Raw genomic sequence first — 12,128 nt, forward strand, 5'->3', positions numbered from 1 at the left:
ATTCTATCCAAACAAAACATTGATAAATCTAGTTTGAACTCTCAAAACTACAAATCAAATTTCCAAAATTTCGCATACACCAATTTTAAAATTGGTTTCCACAGTTTTGAAAGATTTGTAAAAACCTAGATGAAATTGAATAAAAAGTTGGACAAATTGAATAAAAATATTAGAAGATAAAAAATATCAGAAGAAACTCACTGCCTTTTTTGCTTTGCTTCTGCTCGTTTTCCATGTGACTGACAGATTTCAAAGCGACGATAGCGATTTGAAATCTGTTGCAAGCCCGTGAGTTTAGCGTGGATGCTAGATGTTGGGAGAAGAGATGAATATTGGTCGAGATTGAGAGATCGTCGCTTTGAAATCTGTTGCAAGCCCGTGAGTTTAGCGTGGATGCTAGATGTTGGGAGAAGAGATGAATATTGGCCGAGATTGGGAGATAAGAGAAGATGATGAAAATTGGTGCAGGCGATTCTGTCAAAATGAGGGAAGAGAAGAAAAGAAGAAGGGCGTGAGAAGTGAGAGCAAATAATTTTTCAATTAAAAACCTAGATAAAATAATAATAATAATAATTTAAAAGGAGACAAGGGAGTGAAAAAAAATTTATTTGTTGTAGTAGGTACCTAAATCTCCAAATCTATGACATGGGTACTGAACCCAAAATCAAGTTTTTGATTGGGTATTTAACTATAATTAACCGTTTATAAAAATGTAGAAACAATGACTACAATTTAAGATATCAAAGTTTTATAGTTAATATAAATATTTCTGTTCTAAGTAAAATTTATTAAATTAAACATTAAAATATGGGTAACGTAATTTATTGATGCCATTGGGCATAAAATGGGTATGTTAAAATAATATTTAATAACAAATCAAAATATTGACAATTAAATAGGTCGACATTTATTAAAAAAATTTAGATGTGACTTCTTCACTCAATACAATCAGTGTATACTGTATAAGGTACGTTCGTAATTCCTTACCCTAACATGTACCTTTTGTAAAACTCCTAGCGTTAAAGTTCAAGTGGTTTGTTGGATCAATTATAAGTTTTGGTGTATTAACAATTTTAAGGCAAAAACTTAATTATCAGTCAAACTAAACTAAGATAATCAAACTGAATGACTAAGTCCACAAAGCTAAACTGATTTATTTAACTGGACTAGTCAACCGCGCGAGCTGAACAAGAGCTCAATTGAAATCTCTAAAGCACAATATACAAACCATTAGTCAGAGTCCAAACAAACATTCCTTGAGAAGATGTCAGTTTACCTGATTTTTTATTCTAGTTGTGGATTGAAAATTTGATTTTGGATCATGTTTACTTTTGAGTAGTAGTTTTCTTTCGATCAAGGCCACGTGATTGGATCGAACAAGTTTATGTTGGATAGTTGAATGTTGTTTAGGATTTTTCAAATTTGATTTTAATATTATTGATTTTTGGATTTATACTTGTCTTGTGAATGATCTGGCCAATTGTTTTCTTGCATATTAATTGATTCCAAGTCGAAAGGTTAGGAATTGATTTTGATCGCTCTAAAAATTAACACAAGGTTAAATCAACTAGAAATAGTATTCGATTTCATTGTGCAGCTTTGGGTAAAAACTGAATTTTCATAATTCCTTAATGCATTTGAATTTGATTAGAATTAATTAAAAATAATTAATCCGTCAATATTTGAATAGGTTTAACTGTTCTAGAAATATACTGTTACACAAATTAGGAGAATTCGCCGTAAGTTAAGATTTAATCTGGATCCTGAATTTACTACTTGTTGCATGATTTGTTCGGTACCTACTTGTGTCCTTGATCGAATTTTCTCATCATTGAATCAAACTTTAAAATTATTGCTGCATTTTATTTTAATTCTTTTTATTTATAAATTTTAAGTTGTTAATTGATTTCAAAAATCACTTTTATTGCATTGTCTACATTAAGTTAGAATAATTGTATTTTGGTAATTACAAATATCAGTCTCTGAGGGTTCGACACTTGGACTTAAATTCCACTTACTATTACTTGACCTATAGTATACTTGTTAGCCTAGTAGACACCGAATTACTCGGTCAAGTTTTTGGCGCCGTTGTCGGGGATTGATTGTAGGCTTTTTTTTATTTCTAATGTAAATTAAAAAATAAATTTCAAAAATAACGTAAAATTAAAAAAATTTCACAAATACTGTAAAACGCCAAGTCTGACAGCGGATACTCGTGTACACGTAGGTATCGTCCTCCGCCACGGGGCGCGGACGCTGCCTATTAGGCAGCGTCCGCGCCCCGTGGCGGAGGACGCTGCCTAGTTGGCAGCCACGGGCGCGGACGCTGCCCAATTTAAAATTATTTCGGTCCTTATTTCGGTCCTCATTATTCTGCTGCCCCACCCACCTCTCTTATCTCTTATCAGAAACAATTTGGTTCCTCCATTATTATCTCTACACATTTCTTCCTCCTCTTCTCAATTTTAGTTTATTTGACAGTAGATTTCTCCGTCATCGTTTGTCCGATTGCAAATTCGAGAGTAGTTTTGGAATCCTTGCAACGAGAGTTTTTTTTTTACACCAATTTTTTGAGTTTTCTTCGCCATCTCGGAAACATCGTCCAATCAATCGTTTTTTTTTTCACCGTTGTTCATCGCCGCCGATTGTTGTTCAAGCTAGGAATAAAATATTTAGGTTGGTTGGAGCTCTATTTCAAAATTTGAAGGTAAATTCGAGATTATAGTTTTGAAATTTGGGTGTTTTGGTTTAATTGAGTTACTATAATTGAATATGTTTAATTGTTGTTTGTAGGTACTTAAAAAAAAGCCATTTAAAGGTATGAATTATTTTTCAGAATTTTTTTAAGCATTATTTGGAATTTTAAGTTTATTTTAATAATATGTTTTAGTATATATTTCAAATTTCTTCTTTTTTATAATTAAATATATTATATTAATATAATAAAAATTAAATGTATTAATAATAAAGAATAGTTAAGCTCCCTCCCTCCAAGACTCAAATAATTATTTTAAATATTATTGATAATACTTATTTATTTAATTATTCAAATTTGTAATTAATTTACACTAATTACACCTAAATTACCTCTTAATTACCCTACCCTATTCACGTCCAAACCCTTCCCATCCGCCTCCACCCCCTTCCACCTTCATTTTCACGTTTCCACCAAAAGTCCAGAAGCATAAATCTTATAATATATATAAATATAGAATTATATATATATATATATATATATATATATATATATATATATATATATATTAAAATACTAAAATATATATATATATATAAACTTTATTATTGTTATTGTTACTATATTAGATATATATGCATATATATTACCTTATTATTGATATACTATATAAATATAGAATATTATATATATATATATATATATATATATATATATATATATATATTAAAAGACTAAAATATATATATAAACTTTATTATTGTTGTTGTTATTATATTAGATATATATGCATATATATTATCTTATTATTGATATACTATATAAATATAGAATATATATTATTACATTGAAATATATATATATATATATATATTTTATTGTTATCGTTATTTATATTAAATATGTGCATATATAGACATATATTGTTATATGCATAGATTAAAATTTATTATATTATATTTTATTTTTATGTTTTGTTATTTTGTAATTTTATAATATGTGTTTATTGGTTTGCATTATATAATTGTTAGTATATTTGTCAGGATGACAACAAATCGAGGGCCAATAGATTCCAGTGTGCTATATTTACAAGCAAGACATATGTCGTCAGAAGTTTCCACAAAAACAATTGATGACATAGTCCGAGTTAAACGATCCGATAATTTGATTTGGCAGTTATTTAATGATCATGGTCTGCACAGTCGTGTGATTGTCATTTAAATAACATGGGGTTTTATGGTGTTTTGCTGTGTGGATCTCGGCAATATGATAATCATTTAATTACTGCTTTGGTTGAACGATGGCGACGTGAAACACATACCTTTCATTTTAGATGTGGTGAAGCAACCATCACTTTACAGGATATTTCCATTATTTGGGGTCTGCCTATTGATGGTGAGCCTGTAATTGGTATAGATGTTTCACACAGAGTTGAAGAGTGGCAGCATATATGTTTGAATTTATTGGGATTTACGCCACTGACGTCGCATTTCAAAGGTGGTCACTTATCGATGACCGCTTTATATGAGCATTGCATGGCTGCACATATCGATGATAATAGTCCAGAAATAGATGTCGTAAAATATACCCGTTGTGTAGCATTAATGATTATTGGAGGAATCATGGTTCCAGATTATCAAGGAGGATCTGTTAGATTGATTTTTTTGCAACTACTTCGGGATATTGAACGCATCAGATCTTATAGTTGGGGAAGTGCAGTTCTGGCATTTCTATATCGTGAGTTATGCAATGCAACATGGATAGGAAAAGCTATAATATCCGGGCCTCTATTTATCCTACAGGTATAAATTTTTAAGTTCATCTAATATCATATTATAATAATTTTTAATTTAATTTATTACTGATGGCAGATATGGGCATGGAGCAGGATTACATTTGTTAATCCTGATATGAATGGATTATCTCTGATTGTGCGTCAAAATGAATTCGAGGAAAATATTCCATATGCTCCTTATGGTGCACGGTAATATTTGAAAAATATTAGCATTGTATAAATTACAAATTTATTTTGTAATAATTTTAATAATATTTTTTTATTGTAGGTGGTCAAATGTGTTTAGTTACACTCATTCACCAACGCACGCTGTTAGAATTATAAAGGATTGCTTCGATCGTATGACTAATGTCGAGGTGTGTTATTGGATTATTGAAAATTTACAATAATTATATTAATTTATATTTATTAATTAAAATTTATTTTATTATTATTATGCAGTTTAACTGGATAGTTTACAACAAAAAAGATGTTGATGTTAAAGCGATCATTAGTACATACGATAATAGAATCTGGCGATGTGTTTGTCCTCTGATTTGTTTTGATATTGTGGAGATGCATCATCCTGATCGGGTCTTGAGGCAGTTCAAAATGCGACAATCTATTCCTAGGCCTGCAGTTGACAACGATAACCTACACAATGTTAATAGAACAGGTCATCGCAACACAGATTGGATAGAGTATCATAAAGATGCAATTATTCTTTGGAATGGAAAATTGAGTAATGTTGCCCGAGTCGAACGCCACGGAAGATCTAGGCAAGTCGATGATGATTACTTTCCATGGTTTGATCGCATTACTGTACGGTTTATATCGCCTGCAGTAATTGGGCTTGGTTTTAGGCCATATCAGTCGAATTTAGATATTGGCGGACACAATAATATTCCACAAAATTTTAGTGTGCCATCCCCTGATTCGCATCAGTCATCATCGGGGTTTGTTCCTCCTCGGCCATCTAGTGAGTTCTACAACGCGGGTCCATCTGGTGGGTTCTACAACGTGGGTCCATCTGGTGGGTTCGACAATGCAGGGCCATCTAGTGGGTTGTATAATACCGGACCATTCGGTGGATTTTACAGTGCAGGACCATCTGGTTCATATGTTGATGACGGTTATCATACTCCATTTTGTGAAAATATCCAAAGTTTTACAGATCTTCTTAATACTGGTCAACGCAATACTCTGGCTCCTGAAAGAAACGTTCCGTCACCTGTAATATTCCCTAGTTATTCAGATGAGCAACAAGAGAGGACTGACGAAATTGTTGATGCTCCTGTTGTGCGTAGAGAACAACGTAGACGTAGACCACCTGCTTGTGGTACCGGTGGTCATTTGTATAACTGCAATTATCATGAACAATCATGATATTTTTTTTTTGTGTTATAGTAATTGATAATTAGTTATGCATGTTATTTTTGTTTTTTTTTTCTTTCCATATGAGTTTTTTTTTTTAATTACACCACAATTATTTTAAATACTTTATTAAGTTGATTCAAACAAATATGAAGAAAAATGCTAGTAGTGTAATAGATCAATGCATTTAACCAATATCAAATACATATCTTATTCAAATGCATACATTATATGACAAAATTATAAAACACATATGCTACCTACAAACATTTATTTGTTATACATTTTTCGTCAAGCAATCTATTGTCCACGTTCATCTGATGCTCCTGAAATACAAAAAATAGACATATACAAATTAAAATATATTACAAGACATATTTTTATCAACAAATTAGATTTCCAAAGTTTATACCTGTTAGTTCTTCGTTGTTGTCTCTCTCTCGCTACCGGTCTGTCCATCTCGTTTCTTAGTCGAGTCGTTGTATCCCTACCTGCTCTTCTTCTTTCACGTCTAACTGGGCTGTGTTGCAACTCAAAGGTAAGACGATCCCAATATCTTTCATCTACAAGAGGTTCAAATCTTCCTTCATACGTTGCGAGGTACTCCGATATATTGTACCATGGCTGCACAAGTGTCGTGGGATCTAACGAGTGCCATTTAGCGGTGCAAATAGCATGAGAACACGGGATGCCGAAAATTGTCCATTTACCACATGAACAATCTGTTGTTGATATTCTCACCACTTGCATGTGTTGTCCGCGACTTGGCCTTCCTCCGGTCGCAACCTGAGCAGTTTGTGATCGTACATCATATTTAACAACACGATGTTCACTAGATTTCTTTGCCCATTCCTCATACTTTCGCCGTGCATAATCCGACCACAATTGATTTTCCTGAACCATACGTTGACCTTTCGTCACACGTTCAATGAAGTATTGGACACATCTCAGAAGGGTCAAGTGTACTATTGCGGATATAGGCAGTCTACGAGCTCCCTTCAACACACTATTTAAGCACTTGGACATGTTGGTCGTCATCACTCCACGACGCCAACCTCCTTCATGGGCCATACTCCATTTTTCCTTTGATATTCCATCCAAATATCTGTGTGCCAAAATATTTTTGTTCTTAATTGCCTCCATTGTTGCATCAAATTTACAAACTTGATGTTGACTCCCTGCTTCCCAGCATAAATCTTTCAAATGCACATCTTTGAATCTGGAATTAAAATTTGAGCACACGTGCCGCAAACAAAAACGATGCACACCTTGTGGAGGTTTGAAATATGGTAGATCTTCAACGGCTCGCACGATTCCCTTGTGCCTATCAGATATTAGACACACACCATTTTCGCCACATACAACATGCCGTCCAACATTTTCCAAAAACCATTTCCAGGAATCAGACGTTTCTTCATCCACAATTGCAAAAGCCAATGGTAGAACTTGATTGTTAGCATCCAGAGTGACAGCGATCAACATTTTGTGTTTGTACTTTGTGTACAAATGTGTACCGTCAACACTAATGATTTTTCGACAGTGTCGAAATCCATTAGTACACGGCTTGAATGCCCAAAAACAATAGTTCAATGTTTTTATTTCTTCATTGTTTCTGAGATTCTTCCAGTCGACAATTGTTCCAAGATTGTATTTGCAAAGAGCACGCATATATTTCGGTAGTAATTGAACAGAGCTCTCCCAAGTTCCATAAACAATTTCCACTGCACGTTTTAGACTCCGCCACGCCTTCGTATACGAGATTTGATATCCATATTTATCTTTCACACTCTCTATTATATATTTAATCTCGTACGAAGGATCACATCGTACAATGCCCAATAGTGTATGTGCAACCATATCACTATTCAAGTTGTGATGATCTATGCCGACGTTGGTTGATATGCATGTATGAGGCCCACCATATCTGGTTATTTTCCAATAACCTGTTTTCTCCTTGAAAGATGCGCGAAGACCCCAACGACATCTGACGGTGGAAGAATCATTTTTGCATTGAATTTTCCACAAAATGTGTGTGCTCTCAACAACAAGATATTCACGCCTAGAAACTCTGACCGAATAATCCTTCACAGATGCAATCAGATCTTTTTTATCCTTGAAAACCATGTTTACACATAGTTATCCTCTCTCCTCATTATAGTATCTTGTCCGCATGTCATGAGGTACGCCAATAGAATCAGGAATCTATTCTCCAAAATATGTATTGAAAAAATATGGCATATCAGAAGTGGTAGAAAAGAAAGGAACATCTTGCCTCTGTAATTTCTGACGAGGTGGTGGACGAGATGATGTTCCCTCATCAGTATTTGCATGGATATTCACATGTACATCATCATTCACATCTTCAACATCGTCATTATCTTCTTCCTCAGACTCCCCGTATGACATCTCTGGCTCTGTATCGCTTCTCTGGACATCTTCGTTTTCACTTCTAGGATCATCAACACGTGGTACAAAGTTTTGAATTTCTGAATTCCAATTTGCTTCACCAGAATTTTGTTCCCAAACACGTGTACTTTGCGGCCAACTTGCAGGATCAGGTTCGCATGTGCCGGAGATATATTGATCCCACGATCCACTTTCAGGATAAATATACATGTTGTCCATTCCTTCGGTGACATGTAAAATATCCGATTCTTGGTCGACATGACCAACGTGATGGTCAATTTGGTTTGCTTCCACATACAAATGCAATATACGTATATTGGGAGATTGCATCATAAACTCTAAAGCGTTGTCATCGACAAGATTGACTTGAATTTCATGCCAAGATGAATTTTCCATGAAAGAATATTTCGTTGACAATTTGAGAGTAAAAGTAGTTGGATCAATCCTCAATATTTGATGCACAGCTTCAACCAACTCGGACAAAGTAATGGAACGTAGAACTCGCATCGGTCTAGTATAAGGAATACTATACACAATCGATCCACTATCCACAATAATATGACCACCAAAATATAAAAATATATCAATGTTTTCCATTATCGACATGATTTTTTGAAATAAAAATGAAAAACGAATAAAAGAAACGAGAAAATTTTAAAGAGATAGATATTTTTAGGAGTGATATCTGAATAACATTTGTGAATATATATATATATAGTAATATATACGCGTATAATTAATTGTTTACGCGTTAAATTAATTATTTACGTGTTAGATGATATATTTAATTGTTTACGCGTTAAATTATTTTATTTTACGCTCAAATACTACGCAAATGCTATGCCCAACACGTTTTCTTTAATCATTTTAAATGTTAAATAATTTAAAATAATTTTAAATTGGGCAGCGTCTGCGCCTCGTGGCGGAGGACGCTGCCAACTGGGCATCGTCCTTCACCACGGGGCACGGACGCTGCCTAGTAGGCAGCATCCTCCGCCACAAGGCGCGGACGCTGCCTAATAGGCAGCGTCCGCACCTCGTGGAAGAGGACGATACCTACGTGTACTCAACGTCCGCTGTCAGACTTGGCGTTTTACAGTATTTGTGAATTTTTTTTAATTTTACGGTATTTTTGAAATTTATTTTTTAATTTACATTAGAAATAAAAAAAACCCTTGATTGTAATATCAGAATTTTTATTTTACTTGAGACTAGACGTTTATTTTTCTTATTTAGTTCTAAATTCTGAAATTTTTCTTTTATCTGTGCTTTTCAGGTACTTTCTGTTGTACATGCATAGCACTCGATTTTCTAAGGATCTCGTTCCGCTTGATTTGGAAATCGAACGCACGTTCAGCAGGATTCAAAAATCTAGGCGAGTTATTAATCTTGAGCTTGAGTCAGAATCTGAATCAGACGAAGAAATGACGGATAATAGAACTGTTCTTGATCTCATTCGTCCACCAATTGAAGGCTATGGATCTAGCATAGTTTGCCCTGCTGTTGAGGCGAACAACTTTGAGTTAAAGCCTTCTATCATACAGATGATGCAGCTGCAAACTCGTTTCGTTGGCTAATTTGTGGAAGACCCTACGCTCATCTGGAGCATTTTCTGTCTATCTGTGATATTTTCAAGTTAAATGGGGTGACATCTGATGCAGTGCGACTGCGATTATTCCCATTTTCTCTACAAGGCGATGCGCTTGAATGACTGGATGATCTACCTGCGGGATCTATTGATACTTGGACCAGCCTTGTTCAAACTTTTTAAACAAGTATTTTCCTCCTACGAAGATGGCAAAGTTATTTTCTGACATTACTTCTTTCAATCAAAAGGAAGGAGAGTCCTTACATGCAGCATAGACCAGATTCAAGAAGATGTTGAGGATGTTTCCTCAGCATAATCTCACTCAGAGCCAGCAAACTCAAACGTTCTACAATGGAGCCGATCAATCAGTTCGATCCATATTAGATGCTGCTGCCAATGGAAGTCTATTTAGGAAGACGCCAGCAGACACTTGAGAGATTATTGGTAACATGACTAAAAGTAATGTGGGATGGCCGGATATGAAAAAATAAAAGAAAATTGGAGTTCTAGAGGTCGACGCACTGACAGCGCTGAATGCTAAAATTGATGCTCTCACAAATCAAGTACAAATGCAGGAGTCCGAAGAGTAGAAGGTGTTTGAAATTGATGTAGCAAACTTTATGGGGAATCAAGGGAGAGAGTCATACAATCCTTATAGCAACACCTACAATCCTGGCTGGAAGAATCACCTGAATTTCTCATGGAAACCTGCAGATCCCACCGCCAATACATCCAAGCCTGTGGAGAAGAAGCCGAGTTTCGAAGATATTATGATGAAGTATGTTGCAGGTATTGAGACTCAGATACAATCAGGAAGAAATGTTGCAGAAATTGGAGACGCAGATGAGCCAAATAGCCACCCATTTGTCAGCAAGGCCATCCGGATCGCTTCCTATCAACACAGAGAAGAATCCAAGAGACGTCAATGTTATTTTGGCAGTTACTAGATGGTCGAGCAAATACTACCACAGAAAATCAACTAAAATATGTCTATCAATTAAGCTCGAATAAATCGTAAGTGCACGAGTCAAGTAATAATATAGTGTACAAAGTACGAGTATCGTCCCACAGAGATTGATTTGTGACAAAATTACTCAAGTATTATTCTTTAGTTAATTAAAATGATAAAGAGAATAAATTAATAACTAAAATAAAAAGAATGAAACAAAAGCAAAACAAATAAATTAAGTTCAGAAAATAAATAAACGATTGTTAGGATCTCGGTTCACCTACCCCTTTTTCTTCTCTAATGATTGAAATTCGGTTCTCAAGTCATGCTTTTGACGGAATTCCCTAATCTATAAATATACTTTGTCGAGCTATATTAATCTAATTAACAAATTGCAATAACCAAGTGTCCTTGTGTTATTTAACAATTGCAATTGCATTACGATTTGTGGAATCCTCTAGCTTTCGACCTATTGGACTATGACTATCAACATGTATCCAATCTCATATGTCTATGCAAGTTGTAGATCCATGGACTATATTACCCTATCATGTTATTAAATCTCCTTTCAGTATCAATTATAACACATAAAATCAATTCGAAGTTGATCAATCTCCAAATAATCAATAAAAACAGTAATATAATCAAGAATGCATAAAAACCAAATTCAATCTTCAAGAAGAAATCAAAACAAAGTTTTGGGGGTAGGATCCCCTAAATCCCTACAAATATAAAAGAAAGAAGAGAAAACTAGTGTTGCGATTCTTGAATTCGTCAAGTTTTCTCCCTCTTCACGTTCTTCTCCTTGGATGGCCGCCTCCTCCTTTGCGTTTCTGATGTGTGGAACTTCCGAACCCTAAATTCTCCACACCTTCTCATGTTCTAACTCTCTCCCTTAAATATGGGTTCAAAAATCCCATAAAATAAAGCCCCAAAAAATCGCAACTTTTAATGTTAGAAAATTAATATTTTTTCAGTCCGCGTCGCGCCATGGCGCAGAAAAGTCACGCCATAGCGTGAAAAGTTCTGTCTCGATTCTCAAATTTTTACCAGTTCACGCCATGGCGCAGGAAAAATCACGCCATAGCCTGAAAAGTTCTGCCTCCAGTTTTCAGCGCGCAGTTATCCTGAAAAATTCATATCTTAAGTTCTAGCCGTCAGATTGACCTGAAATTTGGACAGCAGCTTCAAAACACTTGAAATTTATTCTGAACGGTGGAGATCGGATTTGAATCTTTCTAAAATTAAATATGATTTTTCTACCAAAGCTGCTCCATAATTCACACTTCAAAAATCCACTTTCCTACAAAATCAACACGAGGAGTGAAATACACACACATGC

General features: G+C 34.6%; 2 protein-coding genes across 2 annotated transcripts; one reads left to right on the top strand and one right to left on the bottom strand.

Annotated features, from left to right (window-relative positions):
• The first annotated feature begins 3,921 nt into the window (after window positions 1-3,921).
• Window positions 3,922-4,683, top strand: LOC140889589 (protein MAINTENANCE OF MERISTEMS-like). The gene is made up of 2 exons (XM_073297304.1): window positions 3,922-4,497; window positions 4,567-4,683. The coding sequence occupies exons 1-2, from the start codon at window positions 3,922-3,924 to the stop codon at window positions 4,681-4,683; spliced, it is 693 nt and encodes a 230-aa protein (XP_073153405.1).
• Window positions 4,684-6,143: 1,460 nt separating this feature from the next.
• Window positions 6,144-7,967, bottom strand: LOC140889590 (uncharacterized). Its single transcript, XM_073297305.1, has 2 exons — window positions 6,335-7,967; window positions 6,144-6,169 (listed from the first exon to the last, which is right to left on the bottom strand). Exons 1-2 carry the CDS (start codon window positions 7,965-7,967, stop codon window positions 6,144-6,146), a joined length of 1,659 nt encoding a protein of 552 aa, XP_073153406.1.
• Between the last annotated feature and the right edge of the window lie 4,161 nt (window positions 7,968-12,128).

The sequence above is a fragment of the Henckelia pumila genome, chromosome 3 (genome assembly GCF_033568475.1).
Source record: "Henckelia pumila isolate YLH828 chromosome 3, ASM3356847v2, whole genome shotgun sequence".
Classification (NCBI taxonomy): Eukaryota; Viridiplantae; Streptophyta; class Magnoliopsida; order Lamiales; family Gesneriaceae; genus Henckelia; species Henckelia pumila.

Bases quoted from the DNA above. Each gene is read 5' to 3' on its own strand.
- LOC140889589 (XM_073297304.1), top strand. From the start codon at position 3,922: ATGGGGTTTTATGGTGTTTTGCTGTGTGGATCTCGGCAATATGATAAT. The intron at 4,498-4,566 runs GTATAAATTTTT...TACTGATGGCAG, and splicing joins GGCCTCTATTTATCCTACAG to ATATGGGCATGGAGCAGGAT.
- LOC140889590 (XM_073297305.1), bottom strand. From the start codon at position 7,967: ATGGTTTTCAAGGATAAAAAAGATCTGATTGCATCTGTGAAGGATTAT. The intron at 6,170-6,334 runs GTAGGGATACAA...TTTGTATTTCAG, and splicing joins ACGTGAAAGAAGAAGAGCAG to GAGCATCAGATGAACGTGGA.